The following is a 25441-nucleotide window of genomic DNA, read 5'->3' on the forward strand; positions in this document are numbered from 1 at the left end:
CTTATTACTGTCAGGTCTGAAGCTGCTGGCCACCGCTAGCAGGGACCGTCTGATCCACGTCTTGGACGCCGAGGATGACTACAGTCTGGTGCAGACACTCGACGAGCACTCCTCATCCATAACAGCCGTCCGCTTTGCTGGTGAGCCACTTGAGACTCTGTCAACATCTGACAGCTAATCTTTGCTTAATCCTCGCTTTCATCTCCATTCAGTCCCACTCTTTTATTTCGCTCGCAGCTCTGCTTGTTTAGATAATAGATGACAACGATACATGTGTTAGGTGGAGCTTTGTTTGTTATAAGCAAACCCTTTTCTGTTGTGTGCTTTTTTATGTTCTCTCAATTTGCATACTTGGCATCAGTTACTGCTCTTGATTTTGAAATTTGGATTAATTTAGTCTGATTTTTTTAAATCTTCTTTGTCTCTAGACTTTGCCTAAGATTGTAGAAAAAATATGATTAGTAGCTGACTGATGAAGACTGGTATATTTTTTTGCATCGCCTACAGGCCGTAATAACTCAATGTTTCTTAGTCATCATACAATTTTTGTCTTTGTTCTTCAGCCAATGACAACAAGGTGAGGATGATCAGCTGTGGGGCAGACAAGAGCATCTATTTCCGCACTGCACACAAGGTAAGACACGTCTGAGCAAAGATACAATCCATCGAACAGGTATTTTTCCACAGGTGGAATCTGTTGTAGAATATCCAATAAACACACACACGTTAACACACTAACTAATAATCTCCATCATATACCTAAACTTCAACTATATTGCTTGTTGTTAGGTAGAAATTGATTTTTCCAAGACTTATATGAGAAGATCGGTGTCACTCTCGTGTCTGTACACTAAATATGTAGCTGGAGCCAGCAGCCAGTTAGCTTAGCTTAGCACAAAGACTGGAAACAGGGGGAAACAGCTAGCCTGGCTCTGTCCAAAGATAGCAAAATCCGCCTACAAGCATCTCTAAAGCTCGATAATTAACACGTTAAATGTTGTTTGTTTATTCCAACTATTCCTTTAAATAATAAATGTATTACTCAACAAGTAATATAGTTCTAGTTTAAGTATATGACAGTGATTTTCAGCTACGCTTCGTTTCCACATAAGTCTTTGTACGTATGTGAGTCAAGCGGAAGTTCATTCATTCCTATGGGAACTTTTGTGATTTCCGATGTGTTTGCGAAACTCCTCCTTACGTTTTTTATTTTTTTCTCTCCATAATTTGCCTTTAGTACGTTGAAAATTCAGCAGATGACGGACAGACCTTATGCACTGTGTGCCACAGGAACTTCCTGTGGAATTAACAAATTAATAAACTGTTTGATGAATGTTATACAGCTCTATTTCTTTTTTAATAAGTGAAAAGCTTCACGGCATATATAGCAGTTCTGTGAACGATTTTGTCAAAAGACGTATGAACCACTATATGCAATCTATGTTACACAGCTGGCATGCTACCAATGTTAGATGATTTGCTTGCGTTGAACACTGGGGTGGTAATCCGTACACGGATTTATGGACACAAAACAAAACTGTGTGTAAATGAGGCGTTACTGCACTCGCTACATATTTACCGTACAGACATTAGAGAGCAGTATTGATCTTCTCATCTAACTCTCGTATTTACCAAAATGTCAAACTATTCTTTTAAGTTTTTTTGTCATAATCACATGACATTACAACATTTCATAAAAAGCTATACACAATTGAAGTCTGTCTTATGCTGCAGCTATTTTTACATCACTGTAAAATGCCTGGTTTCTCCTGACTTACTGCTTAATGTTGCTACAGAGGAACACTCTAATTATACAACAGAGTTACTTGCTTAACCAAGAATCATTTCCCAAAAAAAATCTCATAATTATTTCTTGCCATAAAAAGACACAATAGGGAGCTAATCTTGGTTCAGCATTCTTTGCTGCTTCATTGCTTTTTGACTAAAATTAATTATTAATGAATTAATTCCTCACACTAATGACTCACTGTGGAGCACGGCAGCAACACAATCTATTTAGCTTCTACAGCGTGTACCACAGGAGGAGGATTTGGACTACAGGTTGTATGCTAAAGGAGACATCCTGCTGCATGCTTTCCTCTAGATTTGCTTCTGGGTCACTGGGACAATTTCGTGTTCGGTCAGAGTTGCATAAGTTACAACATTCTTCGTAATCTTCATACACGATTCAGGCCACTGCAGTTACGTTTTGTAGAGCCCAATAAACAATGGCTTGTTAGTCTTCAGTAAAACCTCTCCTCAGCATCCAGACATTTATGGCGTGTTCATTTAAGAAACTTGTTGTGACAGGCCTGTGCTCCACGGAGAACGTAAATGAGCATCTTTCATGCAGCCTGCTGTCGAGCTCTGTGTTTTCAAGGTTTCTAAATGAACCACAGTTGTCTTTTTTGACCATGATTGGATGCGCAGACACTGATTTTTTTCTATGGCCCTAGTATTCATTCCGCCAAACTTTAACTGAGGAAAAATACTTAATGTTTAGCCTTTCATATATCCACTTTTAAGATGCACATATTTATATTGATTTAAACTGATCTCTGCGACTTTTAGATATCTGAAGGCATAGGTCAAGTTTGCTACTTTCTTTCCAAACAATGTTAATCATTTAGATGATTTCAATATGTGAATCCATAAAAGATGCTGAAACAGAATGACACGCCCAGTAGAATAACTGTAGGCCTATACCAATTCAAATATGAAGCGGTAAGCTGTCATTTTCAGATTATGTGACTTTGGTATCATAGCTTGCGTTTGAAATGCTGTATTTTGTATTTTTTGTACTCTATTGCTAAAGCTACAGCAGCCTTCCTTCTCAGCACAGACCTCCTGTTTACCTTCATCATGTGGAGTGACAGTAACCATCTCATTTTAAGTGCCACCGACACACAGGAGATGTGTCCTTGACCCGAGGCAAGTGACCAACCATGAGCCAGTGGTCAATGAAAAACCAGACAATCTCGTACAGATCTTTCTTTTTCTTTGCTGGAAAACACGCATTGATAATCTGTTCAAGAGGCTACAGCAGAGCAGTGAGTTTACTTTCTAAGGTGATTGAGGCTGTATGGAGTAAGCAGCCAGATCATGCTGATGTTCTACCGGGCAGAGAGCATCATTAGATATGGAATTACAGCATGGTTTGGCAACCTAACAGTGCAACTGAAAAAGGAGGCTTGCCAGCATGCACAAAAGCAGCTATGAAGGTAATAGGGAAGAAAGACAATGAGTCCATGTAGAGCCTGTACGAGCAGGCAGTTATGAAACAAGCAACAAAAATCATTGCGGACTCTTAACATCATCTCTTCTCTGAATAAATATAAACCTCAGCCATCAGGAAGAAGACTTTGTGTGCCAAAAGTTCAAATCAAACCACTTGAAAGCTATCGTTTGTTCCAGCCTCCATCAAGCTGCTGAACTCCTAACGCGAAATCTTAGTGCAACAGAGCAATGTGCAATAAATACTCAAGCATTTTAGCACTTTAATACTACATGTTCTTTTTTTTAAACTGCCGTGTTGTCAATGTCAAATGTCTCTTATGTTTGAGAAGTTGTTTTTGTGCAACGGACTGTATCACTGTGCCGAAGGCAAAATTTCTACCTGACAGTGTTTCTTTTTGTTTCGCAGACTGACAGAGGAACAGAGTTCAGGCGTTCTCACCACATGGTGAGGAAGGCCACGCTGCATGACATGAGTGTAGACCCCACCTGCAAGTACGCTGCTGTCGGCTGTCAGGACCGCTGCATCAGGTGAGTGTGCGTGTGTTTTTGAAGGTCCACGAAGTTAGCAATGGGAAACAACATTTTTTTCCTTCTGACTGCAGGATTTTCAACATCAGCAGCGGCAAGCAGAAGAAACTCTACAAGGGATCGCTGAGTGAGGACGGCAGTCTGCTCAGGGTAACATCACAGTCCGTACTCCACATGCCGTTCCCTCCCTATATACAGTACATACGGTATGTATTAACTCTTTTGTCTTCTGTCCTGGCAGGTCCAGCTCGATCCGTCAGGTCAATACGTGGCCACAAGCTGCTCCGATAAAAACATCAGCATCTTTGACTTCTTCACCGGGGAGTGTGTCGCCACTATGGGCGGACACTCTGGTAACAGAACACACACCTACACCTCACATGCACAAATGTTATGTTGTCAACCTGAGCTGTGAGTAAATTACACTTTTATAGCAGCAGGGAATCTATCACCTACAATTGACCCTTCGCTTAGTCCCGCTCCTCGAACTCAGACTGACCAATCATAGCGTAGCATTGGCTTAATACAGTAGTACTATACTATATACTATATATACTACTATACTGCAGGTATACTGAATGTATACACAGCCTGCTTTTGATTTTTAATGATTGCAACAGTGAATAAAGACGTACCCGGCTTTGCTGGAACAGTAGTGTTGTTGCCAGGTGACATGGTGGTTCACATTTACACTGATCTGTAGTCTTTAGCTTCTATCTTTATCTTTTTATTCTGTTTTCGCTGCTGAATCAGTTTAACATATTGTAGAATTTTCTGTCTGCTTCTCTCTGAAATCTCTTTTTTGTTTTTCTAAAAATTAGATGATTTTGCAGGGAGTGCAGTTAGGGACAGTGTGGGCTCTATGGTAGCTCTTAGCAAAGGGTCAACTGCCAGGAGCCATGATATAACTATCTTTGCCATATATTTTTGGTTTTGCAGAGATTGTGACCGGGATGAAGTTCACCAACGACTGCAAGCATCTGATTTCTGTGTCAGGGGACAGGTGAGTAACGGTCCTGTGTGTGTGTGGTCCTACTAGTGGCTCCCTTAGATTCACTTATTGGAGACAATCCAGCGTTTAGAATATTATAATTCAGTTGTATTTCTAAAAAAGATAACAAGCATTAGTTCTATATTTAAAATGAAAGACCTAATAACAAGGAGACATCCAAATATGAATAGCGCACTAGAATAAAAACTACTGTAGATAACCAGGATTGGAGCCGCAAATTAAAATCATCTTCAGCCTCTGCTGCCAGAGGAAATGAGTGGGGAAATGTGTTTGCAGACAGTTTCCTCAATAGTCGAGCTGAAATGAAACGTTGAATTTTTAATGCCTGAATGCTTTTATCTCCCAGCTGTATCTTTGTGTGGCGACTGGCTCCCGAACTGACAATCAGCATGAGAGAGAGGCTCTGCCAACTCCGACAAAATCCAAACACACCATTCTGCAACAAGACCCCCGGTCTCAGGTGACGACACACGCCACCTTTTACCACCTTTCATTGGTTACATTCAATCCATAAACCTGATGATGAAGTATAAAGACTGCCAGAACACTCACACTCTTCATATTGTCTGACACTCTGATCCTAGGCGAGAGGTGTACAGCGCCCCCACTCTGGCTGGTCTGTCCTCTGACAGCGACCGTGAGCATGAGGAGGAGGACGCAGCAGAGAACGACGACCCCAACGACCCTGAAGACGTCGCAGTCAATACATCCTCTGACAGCAGCCATGGAGACGAGGACACAGGTACTGTCTGATTATGAGCTGAATGAGACAACAAACACAGTGCTGCTGACTCTAAGCCAGGTGACTACATGTTGGTGCATTTAGGTGGAACCACTTGCGTTGAAGAGAATCTGCCATCTGTAATCCTGACCTTTATTCTCTCTGCGGAGTGCAGCTTTTGATAAAAGACATCAAACAAGTATTATTTCATTATTTTGAAGCGTGTGATTATTGTGTTTCTTTCATACAACAGGTGGCTCAGATGAAGGACAGGACTGGGAGCTGGCAAAGGTTGGTGGTTATATATTCAATGTGAAGCAACTTTTTTTTTTCAGTTTCAATTAAATACCAAACATTGGAAATGCTTTTTTTTAATGCTTTTGTAATAGAAACATTTAATGTGAAGACCATTTTCATTGCACCATCCAATCATTTTTCTATCTCGTCATTCCCATAGAAATATACTGGGCAGGAAATGTATTTTCTAAAGAGTGATGATGATTGAATGATAGACAACAAAGTGTGAAGAGTGTGATGAATGCTCTTTTTCTACATGTTTCGAAGGGCATCTTCTACTTGAACATGTTTTATTATTATTATTATTTCATCCTAAGTACATCCCATTTATGGAAAGTAAAGTACAGTATCATCATTCCCCTTAATTCAGTTCCTGACAAACACGTCATAGTTTTTAGTAACAGATGTAACAATCGGTACAAGCTTTACGTATGTAGAATGGACAGTTAATGAACCATTCAGCTGCTACTCCAGTCTACTGTCTCTTTTATTTTTCTCTCAGTACTTCAGAAGGACTGAAGTAGCTTAAGGATCTCGGGCTTCACTCCACCACACATGAGATTAAATCCTCTGTGATGTACTGGGGGAGGGGCGGGGGGGATACCCTGCTGAGTCTTAAAAGTGATAAAAGGAATATGTGAAATCCAATGTGTGGCTACTAAAAACTAGATCACACAACGTCATCTAAGATGTGAACAACTGTAGTAAATTGTCACTTTTAGTACTTGTCAACATTAATTTCCAGAACTGCTGGATGACATTTTTATGCCTCTGCGCCGGCGACAGCCGTGGCCGGAGGTATTATGTTCTGGGGTTGACTGTCCGTCTGTCCGGACCATTGTCGTGAACGCGATATCTCAGGGACGCTTGGAGGGAATTTTTTTTCAAATTTGGCACAAACATCCACTTGGACTCAAACTGATTATAATTTAGATCAAAGGTCAAGGTCACTGTGACCTTACGGCCATCCCATTCTCATGAAAGCGATATCTCAGGAACCCCTGGAGAGAATTGTATTACATCTGGCACAAACATCCACTTGGACAGTGCTGCTGCTGCACTACTGTACAGTACACACAAGTACCTCTACACATAACAAACAGCGACATCCGTCTGAGAATAACTAATAATAATATGAATGATATGAATATGAATAATGTCGTGGGATTATTCTTTATTTCATGGCCTAATTTGGGATTTATATATTATTATGACATACTTATAAAAAAACAAAGCATTCAAATACTGATTTGGAGGTTGATTACCATGGCAACGGTCAAAGCTTCGAAGCATTCGGATCAGTCCTAGACTCGAGGATGAACTGATTAGATTTTGGTGGTCAAAGGTCAAGGTCACTGTGACCTCTAAAAACGTTTTTTGGCCATAACTCAAGCATTCATATGCTAATTATGACAATTTCACAGAAATGTCTTTAACAGGATAAAATGATGAAGTGATGACATTTTGGACACGCATGGATGTAAACTGCAACTTTACACACACTAGGCGGTAATTCTACTTCATTCATGTCTTTTACAAGAGAAGTCGTGTCAACTTGTACATCTTCTGTATATCCTCTCTAGCACGGAGTCATCAGCCAGGTCACACCCGACCCCTCTAAACGTCCTCGGAGGCGCTGGTCTCATCGTATGGGCTCCATGGAGCTGAAGGTGAAATCCATGCTGGACCTAAGGCAGCTGGAGACCTTTGCTCCCAAGAAAAACCCCAACTGCTCCCCTCATGACCGAGAGAGACGGAGCATGTTCAGCCTCCAGGAGCCAGTGGTATGCGTGGATCTATGTGTAAGAGAGAGAAAGAGGATCCATGTGTGTGTAATTGCACTGTGCTAAGTCACCTCATTTTTCTGCAGCTGCAGTCGGAGGAGAGAGCCAAGAGGCATCGGGCCTGGCCACATGCTGACTGGCTGTCCTCGCACCCATCCAAGGGCATCAGGGGGGCCGATGGAGCCGTGCTGTACCCCGAGGAGGATGAGGGCGATGCAAGTCTGCAGGGCGGGTAAATCCCCACACATGCTTTCACTCCAGTGTTCACAATGACACCGAAAGAGAACAAAAGTGCTTTTCTATTCTTGGTTTAATGTATCCCTCCGCCCCTGTTCCTCATTGTTTCCAACCTCTCTTTGCTTTCATACGTCAGTGATTACATGGTGAAGGAGCAGCACTGCAGGATGCAAGGGCGAAGGATCCGCAGTGAGAGCAAGGAAAGCCGCAGCCTGGACAGCGCTTGCTCTCTGGGATACGACAGCAGGGAGTCCAGCCCGGATCCTGTCCTGGATGGTGAGGTTTTACTCTGGTGACAACAATAAAAGTCCAAAACGGTTCAAGCAATGCACAATAATGAGTGACATAAAGTTTCTTTTAATAATTTACTTTTGCTTGAATGAAAACACAAGAGTACAAGAAGCGAAGACAGAAGCCACTTCTGTAGGTGTACAACTTGTACATTTCTGACTTTAGCACCCCCTAGTGGTACTATCAGAAAAGATACTGTGGCAGACATCAATGCATGTTTCTCTTTTTGCCAAGATTGAACAAATTTCACCAGGATTGTACCATCTTCATTCATACAAAAACGACACTTAATTTAATTAAGTTTTTAATTTAAGATGCTAAAATCATAAAACATTTCTACACATAGCTGCTTTCAGTGAAGGTTTTTCACTCTTTTTCTTCAATAGCAGAGTGAGCTTGACTAAAACAGACTAATGTGGAATTTTAAACAGATATCAAAGTCACACTTGTATGCTGTATTTCAGTATCTCTATCTGTCTACATTTCTGTTTCAAGCTATAAATGCATTCTCAAAGTATGTCAAGTGCTGGATTTAAAATGAAAAGCTAAAATGTACATGAAAGCCGTGATATCTTTTTAACATACAGTAAAGCTGATTCCCCTCAGAGAGGGATTTGAGCACACAGAGGCTGGGATTTTTCTTTCAGTTTCAGACCTGATAGAAATGTGTCAGATAATACTACCACATAAGCCTGAGTGTTCTGGCTGCTCATTTGTTAAGGATTATCTGGTACCTACCTGTAGAGGTACCAAGGTCAAGGAGGGTTGTTTTCTCTCTGACATTTTTCTTCTTTGCACTTCTAGACTCTGCAGATGTGGAGTCCCTGAGCGAGGACAGCTCTGATGAGGAGAATGACGAGAGGAAGGAGGAAGATGAGCAAAGTTCAGAACTGACGAGTATGGATGAGGCTCTGAGGACAGTGACTGACAGGGCTGACGTCAGTCAAGAAGATTTCATCAAGCAGAACTTTGAGACATTGGAGGAGAGCAGCAGCAGCAGCAGCACGGGTAGGAGAGGCCAAACACTCACATGCTACTTTAAAAAAATAGTTCGACATTTTGGGGAAAACGCTTATTCTCTTTCTTGCTGAGTTAGTTGAGAAGATTAATACCGCTATCATATCTGTAGGTTAAATATGAAGCTACAGCCTGGAGATGTTTTTTTTAGCTTTGCATAAAGACTATAAGCAGGAGGAAACAAAACCTGGATCTGTCTAAGAAGAAAAATCCACCTACCACCTTTCTTCTTGTCTTATCTTGGCTGACCAGATTGGCAAACTCATGGTGGCTCCAGAAGGTCACTACGCCCGCCAAAGACATAGTCCGGCACATGAACCACTGTGAAAACACAGCTTGCTTTTTACACTTCACTTTTTGTCCAGATTAAACAAACAAGATATGATGTGTTAGTAGTAGTTAGTAAGTAGTCAGCTTTAGAGGTGCTGGTAAGTAGATATTTTACCCTTCGGACAGACCTGGACTAGCGGTTTTCCCGTTTCCAGTCTTTGTGCTAATCTAGGTCTCCTGGCTGCAGATATAACGGCTGGGCCACAGAGAGCTGGGTGTGTGCATCACGGAACCTCTTGTTTTTTTATTTCTGCGCCCATATTAACAGGTTAGAGCAGAGTGGCTCAGGCGCTGCTCGGCTGAGTGTCTGCTGAGATCCGAGAGATTCAAGGTCACGTCAATTTTTTCTGTGTGCCTGGAACAGTTTACAGCAAAAAAAAGACAGTGAAATTGACTTTTTTTGGTGGTATGATTGACATCATGCCAGCAACGTTACTCCAGTTTCGAAGTCCCTACCTGTAGAATATGTCACAGACATGAAGATTATTTATTTTTAACTCAACACTTCCTGTTTCTGTCTCAGAAAAAAAAACGCTGTGGTGTTTTTCCCTTGGACAATTCCTTCATTTATTAACACTGGGTTTTTATTCTGAAATATTTGCAAGACAGTGTTGTGGAAAATGCAGTGACTTTCACGGCTCCATAAATGAATAGAGTACCGGCTTTTTTTTTTCAATATTATATTTATTGTTTTTTGTTCATTTTGAAACAACATTCACAAACGTCCCCAATAATAACATTCTCGGTACAAAGAAACTCAAGAAAACTTAATATTAATATAAAATAAGGCAGTATAGATACAGGAAAAACATTATATACAAAAAAAATAGATAAATAAGTAAAAAGAATATACACAAGTAAAAAAAATTAATTAAAAACAATAAAATAAAATAAAAATCTATTTATATATACATATGTATATTGTACATATATACATACATACACATATATGCACACGCAGTATATACACATACAAAAACACATATACATATAATCAATTAAAACAAATCTGTGTACAATTCAGTCATCATCCTATTCTATCTCCCTATTAGAGTACCGGCTTTTAATCGTGGATTAATATTATTATTATTATTTATAAATGAGCATAAGCTTCTTAACCTTTTATTGTCTAAAATAAATACAAATAGCACTTATAATGACATGTAATGGCCATTATGAAAGGCAAACTATGTAGAAAGAAAGGGCTGACAGCTGCAGAAACACTGCCGGGGTGGACACAACACGCGTGAGAATCGCAGCAGTTCAGCGGGGCAACCGTCAAGTACTGCTCATGCAACCAGTGTGTCCCGGCCGTAAGACTTTCCATCTAACTCGGCAAGAAAATGAATACACTTAATTCCCAAAATGTTGAACTATTCCTTTAAATGACCTCACCACTCACATGCAAACGATATTGATTAGCCTCTCAGTTTCTCTTTCTCTTTCTCTCTGTGTCACTGTGTGTTGGTCTCCTCTCTCTGCCACTGTCTCCATTTTCCTTTTTGTTTTGTTTTTTTCCTAACGCTTGATGTCTGTCCACAGCTGAGCAGAGCAGAGTCCCTCGGCTCAGTATGTCTTCACGCTTCCTGGCCAGAGGACATAATAACAGGTACTGTTGACCACTTCAGACCAGTGTGGATTCACAGCTATAATTACAAGCCCATGTGGAATCACGCACACTGCTCTGCTAAACCATCTGTGTACCCTCCCGATGCAGCCAAGCTGTCAGTTTGAAATGACATTGTTATCTATGTTCGGGTAATTCTGTGTGTAGGAAGATTGTTTTTCATCCTTGGAAGTTTTTACTCTATTTGCTTTAAGAATGAATGTGCAGCGAGACATTTAACTGTAGGACACTGTATTATATAAAGAATACTTTTAACATTTGAGAAACATGCTATTCACTCTCTTGCAGAGTTACATGACGAGATGGAAACCCTTGTCACGTCTGTGTGCTAAATATGAAGCGACGACCAGCAGCCGGTTATCTTAGCTTCGCTTATCACAAAGACTGGACACAGGAAAACCGCTCCAAAGCTCACTAACTAACATGTTATATCTAGTTTGTTAAATCTGTACAAAAACTGAAGTGTAAAAACAAACAATTTTACTGGGTGGTATATGTGCCAGAGTATTTCTTGACCACTAACTTCATGGAGTCTCTGCTGGTTGCTTGGCAACTGCTCCTGGCCAAGAAATAGTCCAGCACATAACCCCCCTGTAAAATTGTGTTTACACTTTTTTGTACAGATGAAACAAATAAGATAATAACATGTTAATTAGTGCGTTGTTGGTGGTGGTGTTGGTAGGCAGATTTTGGTACTCATAGACAAGGCCGGCTAGCTGTTTCTTCGTTTCCAGTCTTTGTGCTAAGCTGTCTAAATGTAGTCTTGCATAGCCAGACCCAAAAGCCAAAGGTCTGCCTCCACACATTATCTTCAGGGTTTGGAAATTACCTTTTTTTTTTTACACCTGCCACTGTGGCTGGTTGTTTCTAAAACATACCAGCCACTAAATAGATTACCTTTGATTTTTTTGGCCGCTGAAGCAAATCTAGTAGCAACTTGCATATTTCACCAGCATTTGGCTGGTGGCTAGTGCTAATTTCTAACCCTGATATCATTCTGCTATGGGGGGAAAAACACTCTGGCTTGTTTGTATTTCTTTAAGCCAATCACAATTGTCTTGGGCGGCACTAAACTCAGGATGCAGCGACGGCGCGTTGCAAATTAGATAGCTCAGGTAGCAGAAAAGGAGGAGAATGCTGCGGCCAATGTCAGACTTATACCCACAGTCTACATCCGGTGAGTCAGACTAGTCCAAATTTAGAAAAATCCACCTACCAACACCTTTAAAGCTCAGTAATTAGCATGTAAATTGTAAAATCCATCAGCATGTTGTGGTCTTCTTATCTCACTCTCTGCAAGAAAGCGAATAAGCGTGTACTTCCCATATAGTATATGGTGTATTTGACTCCCCTGCTCCCTCTGACCCTGTAATGCCTTCTCTCTGTGTAGGGGCATATCTCTGTTTGCCAAAGTGCATGGAAAGGAACAAGGCAGCCACTCTGCCAAGCCCCCTGTGTCAAAAGTGCGGCCCTTGATGGAAGATAGCCAGAGCAGAAACACGGAAGACAAGACCCCCGTGTCCCCTGGCATGATCGAGGGGCCAAAGTAAGAAGAAAACACGGACTAGTAGGAGCCACTGGGGTTTATTTTTAGACAAGTGCTGCTTTGGCAGACTTGGATTAATGAATCATGAATACAAAAGATCAAAAAAGCTACTCTGTTTGCATAAATATATGATTCTAAAACATCAATAAATCCACATGGATGGAATACAAAATTATACTTGACAAAACCGGAGATTCCTGAGGTCAAACTAGGCTATTATGTTTACATAATACACTAGAAAATCATGCTGTTATTTACAGATTAATAATGGATAAGGATAAACAAGAGCAGGGAGAAACCGATTTCTCATCTAAAGTAATTATGCATGTGCAAATAAATGAATAACTTACTACAGTGGAGCCAAAATGTAGCACAAACACAAAGGAAAATGAAAACATAAAATCTACAAATTATTTTGGCTTGTTTTTGCCATTTTTGTGACTGAATTATTGTGTGCCAACTGATCTTAAAGCTGCTGTGTTGCCTCTCAGCAGGGCAGATGCTCCAGAGAGAGACTGTGCTCCGACACTTAGACCCCAGAAGAAGACGAAGACTTCAGGGTTCCACCTGTGGCGGCTGTCCAGCCCTCCGTCCAAAGCTCCGCAGCTGCTGGACAGTGGGACGTGTTTACAGAAATCACACTCTGCCCAGGACCTGGCCTCAGACCGTACGTTTCATCATCGTTTTGTTAATTTATTACTATAGATTTGCTGCCATTTCTGTAATAATTGGGTCAGATTATTCAGTGAGCTCCATTAGGTGCACATTGTGAGACAGTTTAACTGCCTCATGAGTGAATTTAAACATAATCTGCACGGGGATCTAATGTGAAATATCCCAAATAAACTACTCTGACTTTGGATAATAACCTGGAATTGGCAATAATAACTATATATGATGTAAAAATAAAAATTATCCAGTTAAGTCCTAACAATTTGACACAACATAATTAAATGCACTTCGATTTACTCAAAACAAATCTCCACTTCTCCATTTTCTCTCCAGCTCCTCGCTCCCCTGTGCCCTCTAGTGACCGAAGGGAGATGCGCAAGAGACCTCAGCATCTTTCCCTGGATCAGGACACTCCCAAGCCTTCCTTCCACTTTTCTTCCCCCTCCTCCGGGTCCCCCCAGTCTCCCCGTTCCCCTCTGCCCTGGGACAGCCCCAAACTCAAGCCCCCCCACTCGTACATGAACCCCACTGCCAGCTCCATGGCCAAAAGCAGCCGCTCCACCTCGTTGGGAGATGTGCTCCTGACTCCACCTCTCTCCCCCTCCTTCCTCAGGAGCAGGAGGTCATGTGGGGAGCTGGAGGTCGAACCTCCCCTGCTCTCCTCGTCTCCTGTCGCCGCTTTCCCCTCTACTGTCACATCAACATCACCCCCCTTAACATGTCCTCTACCAAACAGTCCCTCCCCAACTCCTCCCCATCCCACAGCTGCAGTTTCACCCACCCAGTTTCAGCCCTCCCGCATCCCGCTTCCCAAACAGCAACTCAGTCCTCGCCGCAGCCTCTGCCTGGAGGCGATGCCGAGGGCTTCCACTCCTACCGACGTCACACCTACTCCAGGAAACAGAGGTTAGACAGCCCAGCCATATACTGTAGATGTGACACATAAACGCACAAGCCAATTTCGGGGCCGATTCCCCCCCTCCCGACAATCGGCAATAAAGCCCAGATTTTTTGATAGTTCTAAAGATGATCTTTCCAGTTATTCCTGTAGTGTGAGGTATGTTAAGAGTGTTTTTTACATCCCCCGATTGGCTCGAAAGTCCATCCTGGGCGCACCGATCTCAAATCGTAAATATCATCATCTTCAATATTTACGATCGGATGCCCTGTTGTGTGTGGGGAATCCCGGGGACAACCGATGACGCAGTGACGTGTGAAAGAATGATAGCTTATTGAGAACCAAGCTGACTGAAGCGGAAGGACAATCACTGCATGAGCTAATGCAAAATGCAAAGTATAAAGTAGTAGTAAGATGGACCTCATAAGCTGAGGATCAACTTGTTGATTTGTGGCAACGACATGAGTGTTTATTTAACGTGTCTACATGACTTCATCCATCCTTTGTGAATTTTTAGTACAAAGTAGTACAATAGTGCAGTAGTGCTCAATACACACTATAGGAACAAAACTGTCCTTATGTGTGTGGTGTCTCACATTTTCAAAATCTGTTAAGATTTGAAAAATCTTTTAGTGTGTGCCAGCCTTAAGGAACTAAAAAGCAGATTACCTGTGTGTGATTTTGTGTTTATCTTGTTGTTATCAGCACCGGGCAGGAACATGTCTTTGGATCCTACTTTGCCAAGTTCACTACCAGTGAGGCAGAAGAGAGACTCTGTTTCAGAGAGGTACATTTTTAACACCACTTCAAAAACATTTTGCTGCATTTTCTATGAGACGTTTTTTAAAACTGATACACATTTCTTTCCCAGTGCCAAGGAGCCGTTACAGGTGGCCGTGGCCAAAGAGTGCCCTCTGGTGCCCGAACAGACCCACACAACGAGCTCAGATCCCCATCCAGGTCTGGCTTCCCAGAGCTCTTTTATCAACCTGTCTGTCGCTACCGTTCCTCCTCTCCATCACTGCATCTCTTCACACTGCTCGCCCTCTGCCTTCTGGCCTGTCTGTCAGTCTGATTGTCTGTCTCCCGTCCCTCCGTCTGTCTCTGTGCCGTCCTGCTGTCAACACTGTGATTACACGGGTGAGTCCACAGATGAAGGGGACGTTTGAATATCTACTCTTCTGGTTGATTTTGAGATCTGTTTGTTGAGGAAAACAAAACTTGGCAACCGGCTTCATATATTCCACTTGAACACTTGACATATCAAAAATAGCCGATATATATGTAGAGCCTGAGTTAACTGAAGCGCCACTACAGATTGTTTTCCCCTCACATTGCTCACATCCTCAGTCAATAAAAGTGTCTAATAGAGTCCAAATGCTGAGATGAATCTTAAAATAACTTCTTCATCCTGTTCTTCACGCTTCCATGCCTGCTGTTCTGTGGATGATAACTGCCTCACAAAGGCAAACAGATTTCATTTCATTTCAATTTTGAGAACACAGAAACCATAAATGCCATTAAGTGATATCCAGTCCACATTTGTACCTACCACTGTGTTTTTTGCCGGAGGATATAAGCTGTGAAATCGTTGTTCTCAGTTCCACGGCTCACACAGCTCCTGCTCTCTGGCTTTGTTCAGCAGCCTCCTCGTCTGTTCTTTTTTTTTTCTATAGTTTCTTTTCTGCTACCAAGTTTTTTTCTTGTTCTCCAACCTTTTGCTCAACGTTTACTGTGCGCCTACTTCGCTCGATAATGTGTGCAGACGCTGTACAGTCTGTGCGTCTTTGTGAACACTCGGATTTGCAACATGCTGCGCTGTACATGAAAGAGTTTCTCTCTCTCTCTCTCTCTCTCTTTCTGCAGATCACTCCATCACCTTGGAAACTTGTAGGCAGGCTGTTACGGAGCTTCACAACAGTCTGAGGAAAACTGCCATGCTCTATACTACGGTCAGTAAGTGTGTGTCTGTATGTGTGTGTGTAAAGAGTGTGTGAAGGTCAAGAGAGCCCGGAAGGAAAATATATCAGAAAGAGGGATAGGGAAGATAAAAGGGGAAAAGATAAAGATCATTTCTCACATATTACATGCCTGTTAATGCTGCCACTCTCATATTCCTCTTATTATCATAAATTGGACAAAAAGGAAAATTATTTGCTGGTTCCGCTGTCTAAAATGTGAGAATGTGCTGCTTTTCATTGTCTTAGTAACCTAAACGTTGTTTGCACACGTGGAGTTTTCCCTATAATCTGATGAGCAGATCAATCAGGGAGCGACACCGACAGACGGCCTTCCTGCCTGTTTTTCATATGTACGTATTCATTAACACCAGATGCTACAAAGCGGCCAAGAACCCAGTGAAGACCAGCAAGAAATGAGGAGCATCCTGTCAGGGGCCCTGTTCACGGTCAAGACTGAGCTGGACTCTCTGCCTCACCCCGTCTCACAGTGTGAAGGGCCCCGAGTGGACCACGGGGTCAAAGGTGAAGGAGAGAAGGCCCTGGCTCTGCTGGAGCAGTACGCCGAGCTGCTGCTGAAGTCTGTGGAGAGGAGACTCGACACCAAGACGTGAGGAGATGGACTGATGTGTATGTACACACAGTCAGACACACGCACACACACGGTAGTACTGTGAATCACACTCTTGTTATTTGCAGAGATCTTTTGAAACTTTATTTATGGACTGAATGCAGATGAGATGTCATTATATTTGGAGAAGCTGAAAGAAATGAATGCTGAGTATTATGCACAGGTACGAAAGGTTTCCTTATTTTTCAAGTTGCCATAACTCTTCTTTTTCTGTTTTCTACTTTTTAAAATCAACTTTCATACTGTAAGTGTAATAAATCATAATTATCATGAAGGGAGACACCAGAAGGACAAAGATGATGGAGTTACACGAAGAGCACAGGTAATCAAAAGATGTCTTGATCTTGAAAGATCAGAGCCTTGCCGGTAGTAAGGCTCTACGAATAAAAATGTTAAATATGTCCTTAGGGTGATATTAAAGCAAGAAACATTGGGCTATTAAAATCTAAAAGGTTTATGTTCTTGGGTGATATGAATGCACTCAGCAATTTTCATGGAAATGTGCAACACGTTCTCATCCCATCTCGTTACGTACCGCCACTTGGCCTCACTTTATTTTCGGCATCAAAAACACTATAGTTACCTCCGCCGAGGCCGAAGGCCTAGGAAGGAGGTTATGTTTTCACCAGCGTTGGTTTGTATGTTGTTTGTTGTTTTATTTTGATTGTTGGTTTGTTTGTTTATTTGTTAGTTTGTTGGTTTGTCCGTTTGCAGGATTACTCCAAAAGTTCGCAATGGATTTGAATGACATTTTTTGGAGGGGTGGGGTGTGGCACAATGAACAACCCATTAGTTTTTGGTGGCGATCCGGCTCATGATCCGGCTTCGTGAATTTTTTTTTTTTTTTGGCGGTATCGAACGCCGATGGCCGTGACAAAGACTCTGTATTTGACGCCCTGGAAATGAGAACGGGTTGACATTTCATGACTATTGTGCGAGAATATTTTGTACAATTAATACTTGGTTCCGATTGTTGCATTAAGGATGAATCACCCACTGGGTGAACCATATCACCAATTTCAATTTGGCCAGCTACAGAGACATTTTGCTCCAGACCAAATTGTTGGATGCAACTGACATCAGCATCCTTAGGCCCTGCTGCTAATGGGGCAAAACTGGTTCTGTTAGGTAGAGATGGATGCATTTAAGTGGGGGGTTGGAGGAAGTTAAGTTAAGGTGTGAGGATAGAAATGGTTATCTTGAGGTATGAGTGTCAGATGATGGACTTGTGAAGGTGTTTTGTTTAGGCTGTGTTATTCATATTTTTGTGCCAATGGTGTCTCCCCAATTGCAGAGTACTGTAGCCATGACTGATTGCTTTACTTATCTGTTAGTCTGTTTCCTTTTGTACATTTGTGCAAGTTTTCTTTGTGCTGATTTTAAGGTTTTATATTTCTCTGAAAGAGATTTTTATTCAAACTGTTGCACTGTACTTCTTTTAAAATAAATAATTAAAACATTGGACCAGATGACTGACTGATGATTTTATTTTTTTCATAATTAGTTAACAGAACCCTAATGGACATCTAATAACATAATAATAATTGGATTTTTTTTTGGGCAATATTAGCATGTTTAATTCTCAGTTAGCAATTTAAAGGGGAACACCACCCAAATTAAGAATTCCAGTATGTTATTTCCACGGCCTAGGAAAGTTCAATCAATATTTGTGAACATGAGCTCCTCTCTCTCTCTCAAAGCCAGAAACCAGAGAAGTAAGTCTCAAACTTGTGATGTCATAGGGTATAAAGTCTGGAGCTGCTCCATACACAATGAATGGAAAACTGATTTCATGGAAATGAGCTTTATTCTATTGTAATGTTGTCAGTTGTGAAACAGAAAATGTTCCCATATACATCTCTCTCCATTCATCATCTATGGAGCAGCACTTTATACCCTATGGCATCACAAGTTTGAGTTTCAGCACTCTTTGGAGAGTTTTTGGATTCGGGAGAGAGTTGTTCATGTTTACTAATCATTTTTGGACTGTCTTAGACCATAGGAATAATGTGTATACATTTTGAAAATGGGCGTAGCTCCCCTTTAATAATATAGAACATATTGTACACAATAAATACAGTAGCAGTAGCATCTACATAGAGAAGAAGATTAAAGCTTTGTGTGTGTTAAATGGTTAGCTATGTGGTAGAGGAAGTAGCATATTATAGAATGAGCTCAGCTCATGTCATAACTAATATTACATTACGTACTAACACACATTTGTTCGATCTTTAAGCATCATGATAAATAAACTGGAAAGTTTTACTTCCTGCAACATGTAGCCTGTATAGATAGCGTGTGTGTGTCTATATGTGTCTTTGTATGCATTTACATCACACTCATACATATCTGTGCCCTTGATGTGCTTTGTGAGTAATAATGTGCTTCCTATGGAAGTGTCTCCACATTGACGCAGGTGAGGACGACATCGTGCAGGATGTTGATTCTGTCGATCTGGTTGAGCTCTCTGACGCGGTGTCGGAACTCAAACAGCGGGATGTTGTTCACCGCCACCCTGAACGCCTCCTGAGTGCACAGGATCTTCATCTGGAACAGAGCACAACACCAATAATGTACTAACCTCCATCGAGGTGCATATGATTTAATCATGATTTCATTCAGGAAGAGTCATTCTGCAGGGCCAAATCTTCTAAATTGAAAAAAAGATGCATTTAATTAGGATGATTTAATGCAAAATGAAACCTTACTTAATTAAAAAATACAAAGTAAGATTGAAGGAAAAGAACCTAGTCATTATTGCTGCCAGTGCACATGGACACAGAGACAGACAGAATTAGCTCTTCCGATTAGTAACCTATTAGCGATGCCTGTAAAGCATAATTGTTATTGATGTTATTGAGCAACATGAGACCCCCACTGACCTCCAGGAGTCCTCCTGCAGTGCAGCACTTCCCTTATCTAGGACCCGATTGCACAAACGACTTTCCAACCCTTTCCATCTTTTTCCAAACGTTAGCCTGACGTTAACCATGAGAAAGTGACCTAGAGTCAGTTAAAGGCACCATGTGTAGCATTTTGAAACATCAACATAGTAAAAGTTTTACCACAAAGAAATGAGACTAAAAGATTAAAACGATTGTTATTTAATTTTCTTGTAAAAAAGCAATAGTGGATTAGTAGCAGACAATGACTCCAAATGAACGTGGTAATGATTTATTGATGTTGACATGCTACACATAGCAGCTTTAAGCATGACTTTTCAATCTACTGCCCCTTCTGATTCCTTTTTCTTGCGCTCACCTCAAAAGGGCTCCCTTGAGCGAAGGGGAAGGGTCCCTTCAGGTCCCTCTCCTCCGCGCCCCAGCGCTCACCCAGTTTGTGGTTGCGGATCAGCGCCTGTTTGCCCCCCTCACTAAAGCGAGGGTTGATGTGAAGGGCGATGTCGTTGCCTCTCAGAAAGTTCACTGTGAACCTGCGGAAAACCAAAACTAGTTAGACACTGATCATTGACACTGTATTGTTTCTTTTGTCTGTCCTCCACTAACAGGTCAGATTTGTATACTATACTTACAACTTTGAAACTAAAAATGAACTTAAAGGTCTTATTGATAACATTTTTATAGACGAATATTTAAAAAAAGGGAGAATGCGACCTCCAGTGGCTGAATGTTATCAACATTATCAATAGCACCTTTAAGAGAAAAATTTAAAAAAGGTACATAAAGGTAAAAGAATGGTTCAGAAAGAGATCTAAGTACATGTACTTAAGCTTACATTTTAGCGTTAGGTTTGACATGGCCCAAGATGGTCATCATCATCTTGTCGTAGACCCCTCGGGCCAGGTTCAAGTTGTATGGCACACTCTAAACAGCAAGAGTGAGAGAGAATAACATTAAAACAACCTGGATTATAAAGCAGCTAGTGATCAAACATATGTAGATCCATCAGTATTTTTTAGGGCTGTCAATTGATCAAAATGTTAATTGTGATTAATTACATGATTGTTCATAGTTAATCGTGATTCTTCGCAAATTAATCACACTTTTTTTATCTGTTCAAAATGTATCTTAAAGGGAGATATGTCAAGTATTTGATACTCTTATCAACATTGGAGTGGACAAATAGGCTTGCTTTATGCAAATGTATGTATTTATTATTGGAAATCAATTAACAAGACAAAATAAAGACAAATATTGTCCAGAAACCCTCACAGGTACTGCATTTAGCATAAGAAATATGCTCAAATCATAACATGGCAAACTGCAGCCCAACAGGCAACAACAGCTGTCAGTGTGTCAGCGTGCTGACTTGACTTTGACTTGCCCAAAACTGCATGTGATTATCATAAAGTGTGCATGTCTGTAAAGGGGAGACTCGTGGGTACCCATAGAACCCATTTACATTCACATATCTTGAGGTCAGAGGTCAAGGGACCCCTTTGAAAATGCCCATGACAGTTTTTCCTTAACAAAATTTTGCGTAACTCTGGAGCGTTATTTATTCTCCTTTCCGACAAGCTAATATGACCAATTGATTCATTCGGTTTTCTAGTTTCATATGGTGTCAGTATCTTCACTCTAGCTTAACTAGACTATAACTGAGCCCACTACAACCAACAAATCGCAGGTTGCGTTAATGCATTTTTATCACGTTAACTTTGACATCCCTAGTTTTTTTACATCTCTCCTTATCCTTCTCTTTAAGTCTCTGTCTCTCCTGGGCATTAGAAAAGAGACTGTAAGATGCATGCAAGTCAGATTCTTTGCATTTGACTCACAAGAGGTCCAGATGTGGGAGGAAGCCAGTGTGGAGGCATGATGGATGGATTCTGTCCAGGCCATCCTGACTGTCCCGGGTTATAAGGCCAACCAGGGTGAGCGGGCCACCCTGGTGCGTTTGGGCGGATGCCAGGAGCAGGTGCTGGGACTGGGTGGGGAGTTAGAGTTGGAGCTGGAGCAGGGACTTGAACAGGGACTTGAACAGGGACTTGAACAGGGACTTGAACAGGGACTTGAGCTTGAATTGGAGCTGATGGCTGGAGAGGCTGGTACTGGGGAGGCTGGTACTGGGGAGCCTGGTACTGGGGAGCCTGGTACTGGGGAGCCTGGTACTGGGGAGCCTGGTTCTGGGGAGGCTGGTACTGGGGAGACTGGTACTGGGGAGTCTGGTACTGGGGAGCCTGGTTCTGGGGAGCCTGGTACTGGGGAGCCTGGTTCTGGGGAGGCTGGTACTGGGTACCTCCCCAGCAAGGATTGCAGGGCTGCGGTGGAACCTGAGCATTAGCTGGAGCCTGGACTACGGTTGTGGTAGGTGCAGGGGCTGGTGCTACAGCTGGTTGTGTCCCAGGCCAGCAGGGAGTGTTTGGCTGGCCATTCCAGCACGGTGCGGGCTGGGCAGGCTGTCCCGGCTGTCCCGGCTGTCCCGGCCACCCGGGGAAACCAGCTCCAGACTGCGGCAGGCTCGGCCAAAGGCTGTTAGCCTGTGGGGCAGAACCAGAGGACGGGCAGCTGCCACACAGAGGGTCAGAGTGCTGAGAGGGAGGAGGAGAGGGGGAAGACGGAGAGAGAGAAGGGTCAGGGTCAGGGTCGGGGGCCAGGACGGAGATACGAGGAAGAGAGAGGGTTGACAGGATGGAGGACACCAACTTGCAGTTGCAAACAAGGCCGTTTGACATAAGCAAAAAAAATCAAGCATTCATATTTAGATGGAAAATGTGGAGGAAATAGCTGCAACGATTTGCGTCATTCTTACCAGTGTAGAGATCTGAGCATTTGGTGAGGTACTTACATCCATGCTGCCTGCCAGAACAAGATCAAGTACACTTTTATTTATTTTATAGCTATTACAAACAAGTCTCAGAGGACTAACAGACACAGAAAACTAAAGACAGAACAAAACCAAAATAGATCTTAGTCTGTAAATCACAAAGATAAATGCTATGGAAACTAAACAAATTTATTTTTACAAGATAGAGAACATGCACTGCAGTCAGACTGAGCTTTAATGAGCTGCAGATAGAGGAAACCTTCCTCTAGGTGACCACCAGAGGACTCTACAGCTTTTCAGGATGTCAAAGTATCAGCGAACGGTGCGCTGGCTGATTGTCTGTCTCCATATAGATATACATTGTAAACTGAAGCTTATTGGATGCCATGGAATGCACTAATTGAATGATGACCATAGAAAACATCCTGAGTCATGCAGAAGCATAATGGCATATTGATTCAGGGTTGTTTCAATGACTTATGTGCTCTTTAGAGAGGAATGTGTAGTAACAATGATTCTCTGGTGTCCAGGCCCTACCACTAATACACAGTTGTTCTTGTGACTGCAAATTCAATTACTGTTATAAAATGATCGAACTACCTAGTCTTGCTATTTCATTCTACCTATTAATGTTTGTTATTACCTGAGAAATACAACTTAACACAGAAAATAAGTTTTATTATAGGTGGTTACTTGCAAAATATTGTTAATGATTTAAAAGCATATTAATGTTATAATTATATACAGTGTATATTCATTGATTAATCTAGATAAGGGCTTTTATTTTATTTTATATAAATAAATATTTCATTTTATTTTATTTTTTAAAGTTTGTCAGTGTGACATATACAAACAGGTAACAAATAGGAGGGGAAAGAGGAGATATGTGAATGAATAAATAAGTGTGTTAATAAATGGTAATTGTAATAATGTTAATAAGTAAGTTCAATAACAACATAAACAATAAAAATAATAGTAAGGCAAAGAAAAAAGTAAATACTAATAATATTACTAAATAATAATAATAAAAAATGTAAAAAAAGTAAATGAATCAATTAATATTAAGGGGTTTGGTGTAGCCAGGGATGGGTAACATTACCAATCAACCAACAGCAATCAAACAGATTAACTACATACATACATATGAAGATAAATCATATTCTCATATTTAGATCAGTTCTATGACCCATTTGGTGCATCATTGCACTGCACACACCTTTCACTCTACAGCAGGACACCAGACCAGAACCCAGACTGTTCCTGGTACTAATGAATCTTCTAATATTGGATGAAAACAAGCTTTTTGGTTCTGATCCACAAAAATATGAACCATTTTGTATAAGCTGCCACAGATAAGATTAAGACTAGAAGTTACCTTTTCTCGTCTTTAGTCCTCAGGTGCACAGAAGGAGCAGGCTGCAGGCCGTGGTGTGGTTTAAGTGAATCAGTCGGCTTGTAGCCGAGCACATCGAAACACTCTTTTATAGCCCCAAACCCTTTCACTGCTTGGCCACTCCTCACCTCATCCCTCCACCGTCAGAACAAGAAATACCACACCCTCACATGTCACATAACATATGTGAATAAGACATAGTGGTAGATATGGTGGCGTTAAAGGTTTTAAATATGCAACTCAAATGTTATTGAGTTAACTTTATTGTCTAGGGCAGTGGTTCCCAAACTTTTTCACATCAAGGACCCCTAAACTGACAAAAAAGAGACCACGGACCCTGAAAGATTTTTGCTTTTAGATGTTTTATGTAATACAGACAGTATATTAAACCCATGACCAAAGTAGTTGTTACAGTAGTTACTTATGGATGGAATTATAGTGTAAATAAATGATTCCCCTTTTTGCTGGGGACCCCCTGGAGCCCCCTCAAGGACCCCACTTTGAAAACCACTAGTCTAGGAGGCTGCATTCCCAGATATCACTAAGTAATTAAAGTTATGATGATCTAATAAAATAAAGGAAAAGAAACTGGGGGAGGGTGTGAAAGGTTGGAAACAATATCAAAATATTGAAATGTCATGTAAAATGTTCTGTTCTCCAGCAGATGACATTCCCTTTCCGTACCTAGACTAGATCCACTGGCAGCACAATGATGTGTTTTTGTGCTGATGTGGTTCATGTCACCGTTGAGTAGTCATGGGACTGTGTAACACTCATGCCACATGTGTCTAGGCCACACAGAGTAACACAATTACAGCGGATAGACAAAGAAGTCAGGACTGTTTTCTGTACGTTCCTGTGATTCAGTCATCGACAGCTGAAAAGTCAGACATTACCGCTTCTTGGTTCACCCTCGGGTTAAGTCACTGCATTGGGTTCGGTTGTCATACTTCCGATTTAATATTTGTTGAATACGTTTACAAAGGCAGAGCTGTAAGTGTCTCACCTCTTCTAATGTTCAATTAAGATTCAAGATTCAAGGTTCTTTATTTGTCATTTGTCAATTCCAGCAAAGCAGTCATTGGCCATGGAAATCTTTTGTCTCAGGTTCCTTTAACAATGCTATATATATATATATATATATATATATATAAAAGGGGAAATCACACAAGCAAAATGATTATTTAAGGCATAAAATAGTGCAGTTAAAATAAATATAAACATAAGTAAGTATAAAATATGAATGTAAAATGAAATTTATAATTTTTTTGACGACAGTATTTCAGATGGGAAAACTGAATTTAAACAGGATTAAGTATGTATATGCATGATGAGAATTAATACTGTATATGTACATAGAGGTGCAAACAGGGATGTAGCATAGAGAAGTAATAAATATACTGTATGTATATACACAGAGGTGTGACAGTTTTTAAGACAGTAAAGTGACAATGGTAAAGTGAAAAGTATTGATTCTGGCATTTTTGATAATGTTTAACAGGAGAGTTGTCAGGTTCAAACTCAGCCAAAAAGAT

At 41.2% G+C, this 25441-nt stretch overlaps 2 protein-coding genes across 3 annotated transcripts in view; one reads left to right on the forward strand and one right to left on the reverse strand.

The window, feature by feature from the left end:
• Positions 1 to 16950, forward strand: part of mapkbp1 (mitogen-activated protein kinase binding protein 1) — a 31179-nt gene extending 14229 nt beyond the window's left edge. Inside the window, exons 14-34 of one of the 2 annotated variants that reach the window (XM_037750376.1) lie at positions 15 to 140; positions 564 to 634; positions 3644 to 3765; positions 3840 to 3915; positions 4007 to 4118; positions 4705 to 4768; positions 5124 to 5237; positions 5362 to 5519; positions 5752 to 5789; positions 7379 to 7579; positions 7666 to 7811; positions 7953 to 8092; positions 8912 to 9115; positions 10997 to 11063; positions 12472 to 12627; positions 13119 to 13294; positions 13633 to 14205; positions 14903 to 14984; positions 15069 to 15157; positions 16064 to 16149; positions 16530 to 16950. In XM_037750376.1, coding sequence (XP_037606304.1) covers positions 15 to 140; positions 564 to 634; positions 3644 to 3765; positions 3840 to 3915; positions 4007 to 4118; positions 4705 to 4768; positions 5124 to 5237; positions 5362 to 5519; positions 5752 to 5789; positions 7379 to 7579; positions 7666 to 7811; positions 7953 to 8092; positions 8912 to 9115; positions 10997 to 11063; positions 12472 to 12627; positions 13119 to 13294; positions 13633 to 14205; positions 14903 to 14984; positions 15069 to 15157; positions 16064 to 16149; positions 16530 to 16769 — 3041 coding nt within the window. In that variant the 3' untranslated portion in view covers positions 16770 to 16950. The remainder of the gene's footprint in view (positions 1 to 14; positions 141 to 563; positions 635 to 3643; positions 3766 to 3839; positions 3916 to 4006; positions 4119 to 4704; positions 4769 to 5123; positions 5238 to 5361; positions 5520 to 5751; positions 5790 to 7378; positions 7580 to 7665; positions 7812 to 7952; positions 8093 to 8911; positions 9116 to 10996; positions 11064 to 12471; positions 12628 to 13118; positions 13295 to 13632; positions 14206 to 14902; positions 14985 to 15068; positions 15158 to 16063; positions 16150 to 16529) is intronic. The other variant, XM_037750377.1, reaches the window with a different exon arrangement.
• An 814-nt stretch (positions 16951 to 17764) lies between these two features.
• LOC119476831 (galectin-3) lies at positions 17765 to 23956 on the reverse strand. Its single transcript, XM_037750393.1, has 6 exons — positions 23889 to 23956; positions 22499 to 22545; positions 21525 to 22277; positions 20522 to 20610; positions 20048 to 20219; positions 17765 to 19333 (listed from the first exon to the last, which is right to left on the reverse strand). Exons 2-6 carry the CDS (start codon positions 22538 to 22540, stop codon positions 19175 to 19177), a joined length of 1215 nt encoding a protein of 404 aa, XP_037606321.1. The 5' UTR covers positions 22541 to 22545; positions 23889 to 23956; the 3' UTR covers positions 17765 to 19174.
• Between the last annotated feature and the right edge of the window lie 1485 nt (positions 23957 to 25441).

The sequence above is a fragment of the Sebastes umbrosus genome, chromosome 18, assembly GCF_015220745.1.
Source record: "Sebastes umbrosus isolate fSebUmb1 chromosome 18, fSebUmb1.pri, whole genome shotgun sequence".
NCBI lineage: Eukaryota > Metazoa > Chordata > Actinopteri > Perciformes > Sebastidae > Sebastes > Sebastes umbrosus.

Bases quoted from the DNA above. Each gene is read 5' to 3' on its own strand.
- LOC119476831 (XM_037750393.1), bottom strand. From the start codon at position 22,540: ATGGATGTAAGTACCTCACCAAATGCTCAGATCTCTACACTG. The intron at 22,278-22,498 runs GTAAGAATGACG...CCTCCCTCTCAG, and splicing joins ATGCTCAGATCTCTACACTG to CACTCTGACCCTCTGTGTGG. The intron at 19,334-20,047 runs GTGAGCGCAAGA...GCTCTGTTCCAG, and splicing joins CTCAAGGGAGCCCTTTTGAG to ATGAAGATCCTGTGCACTCA.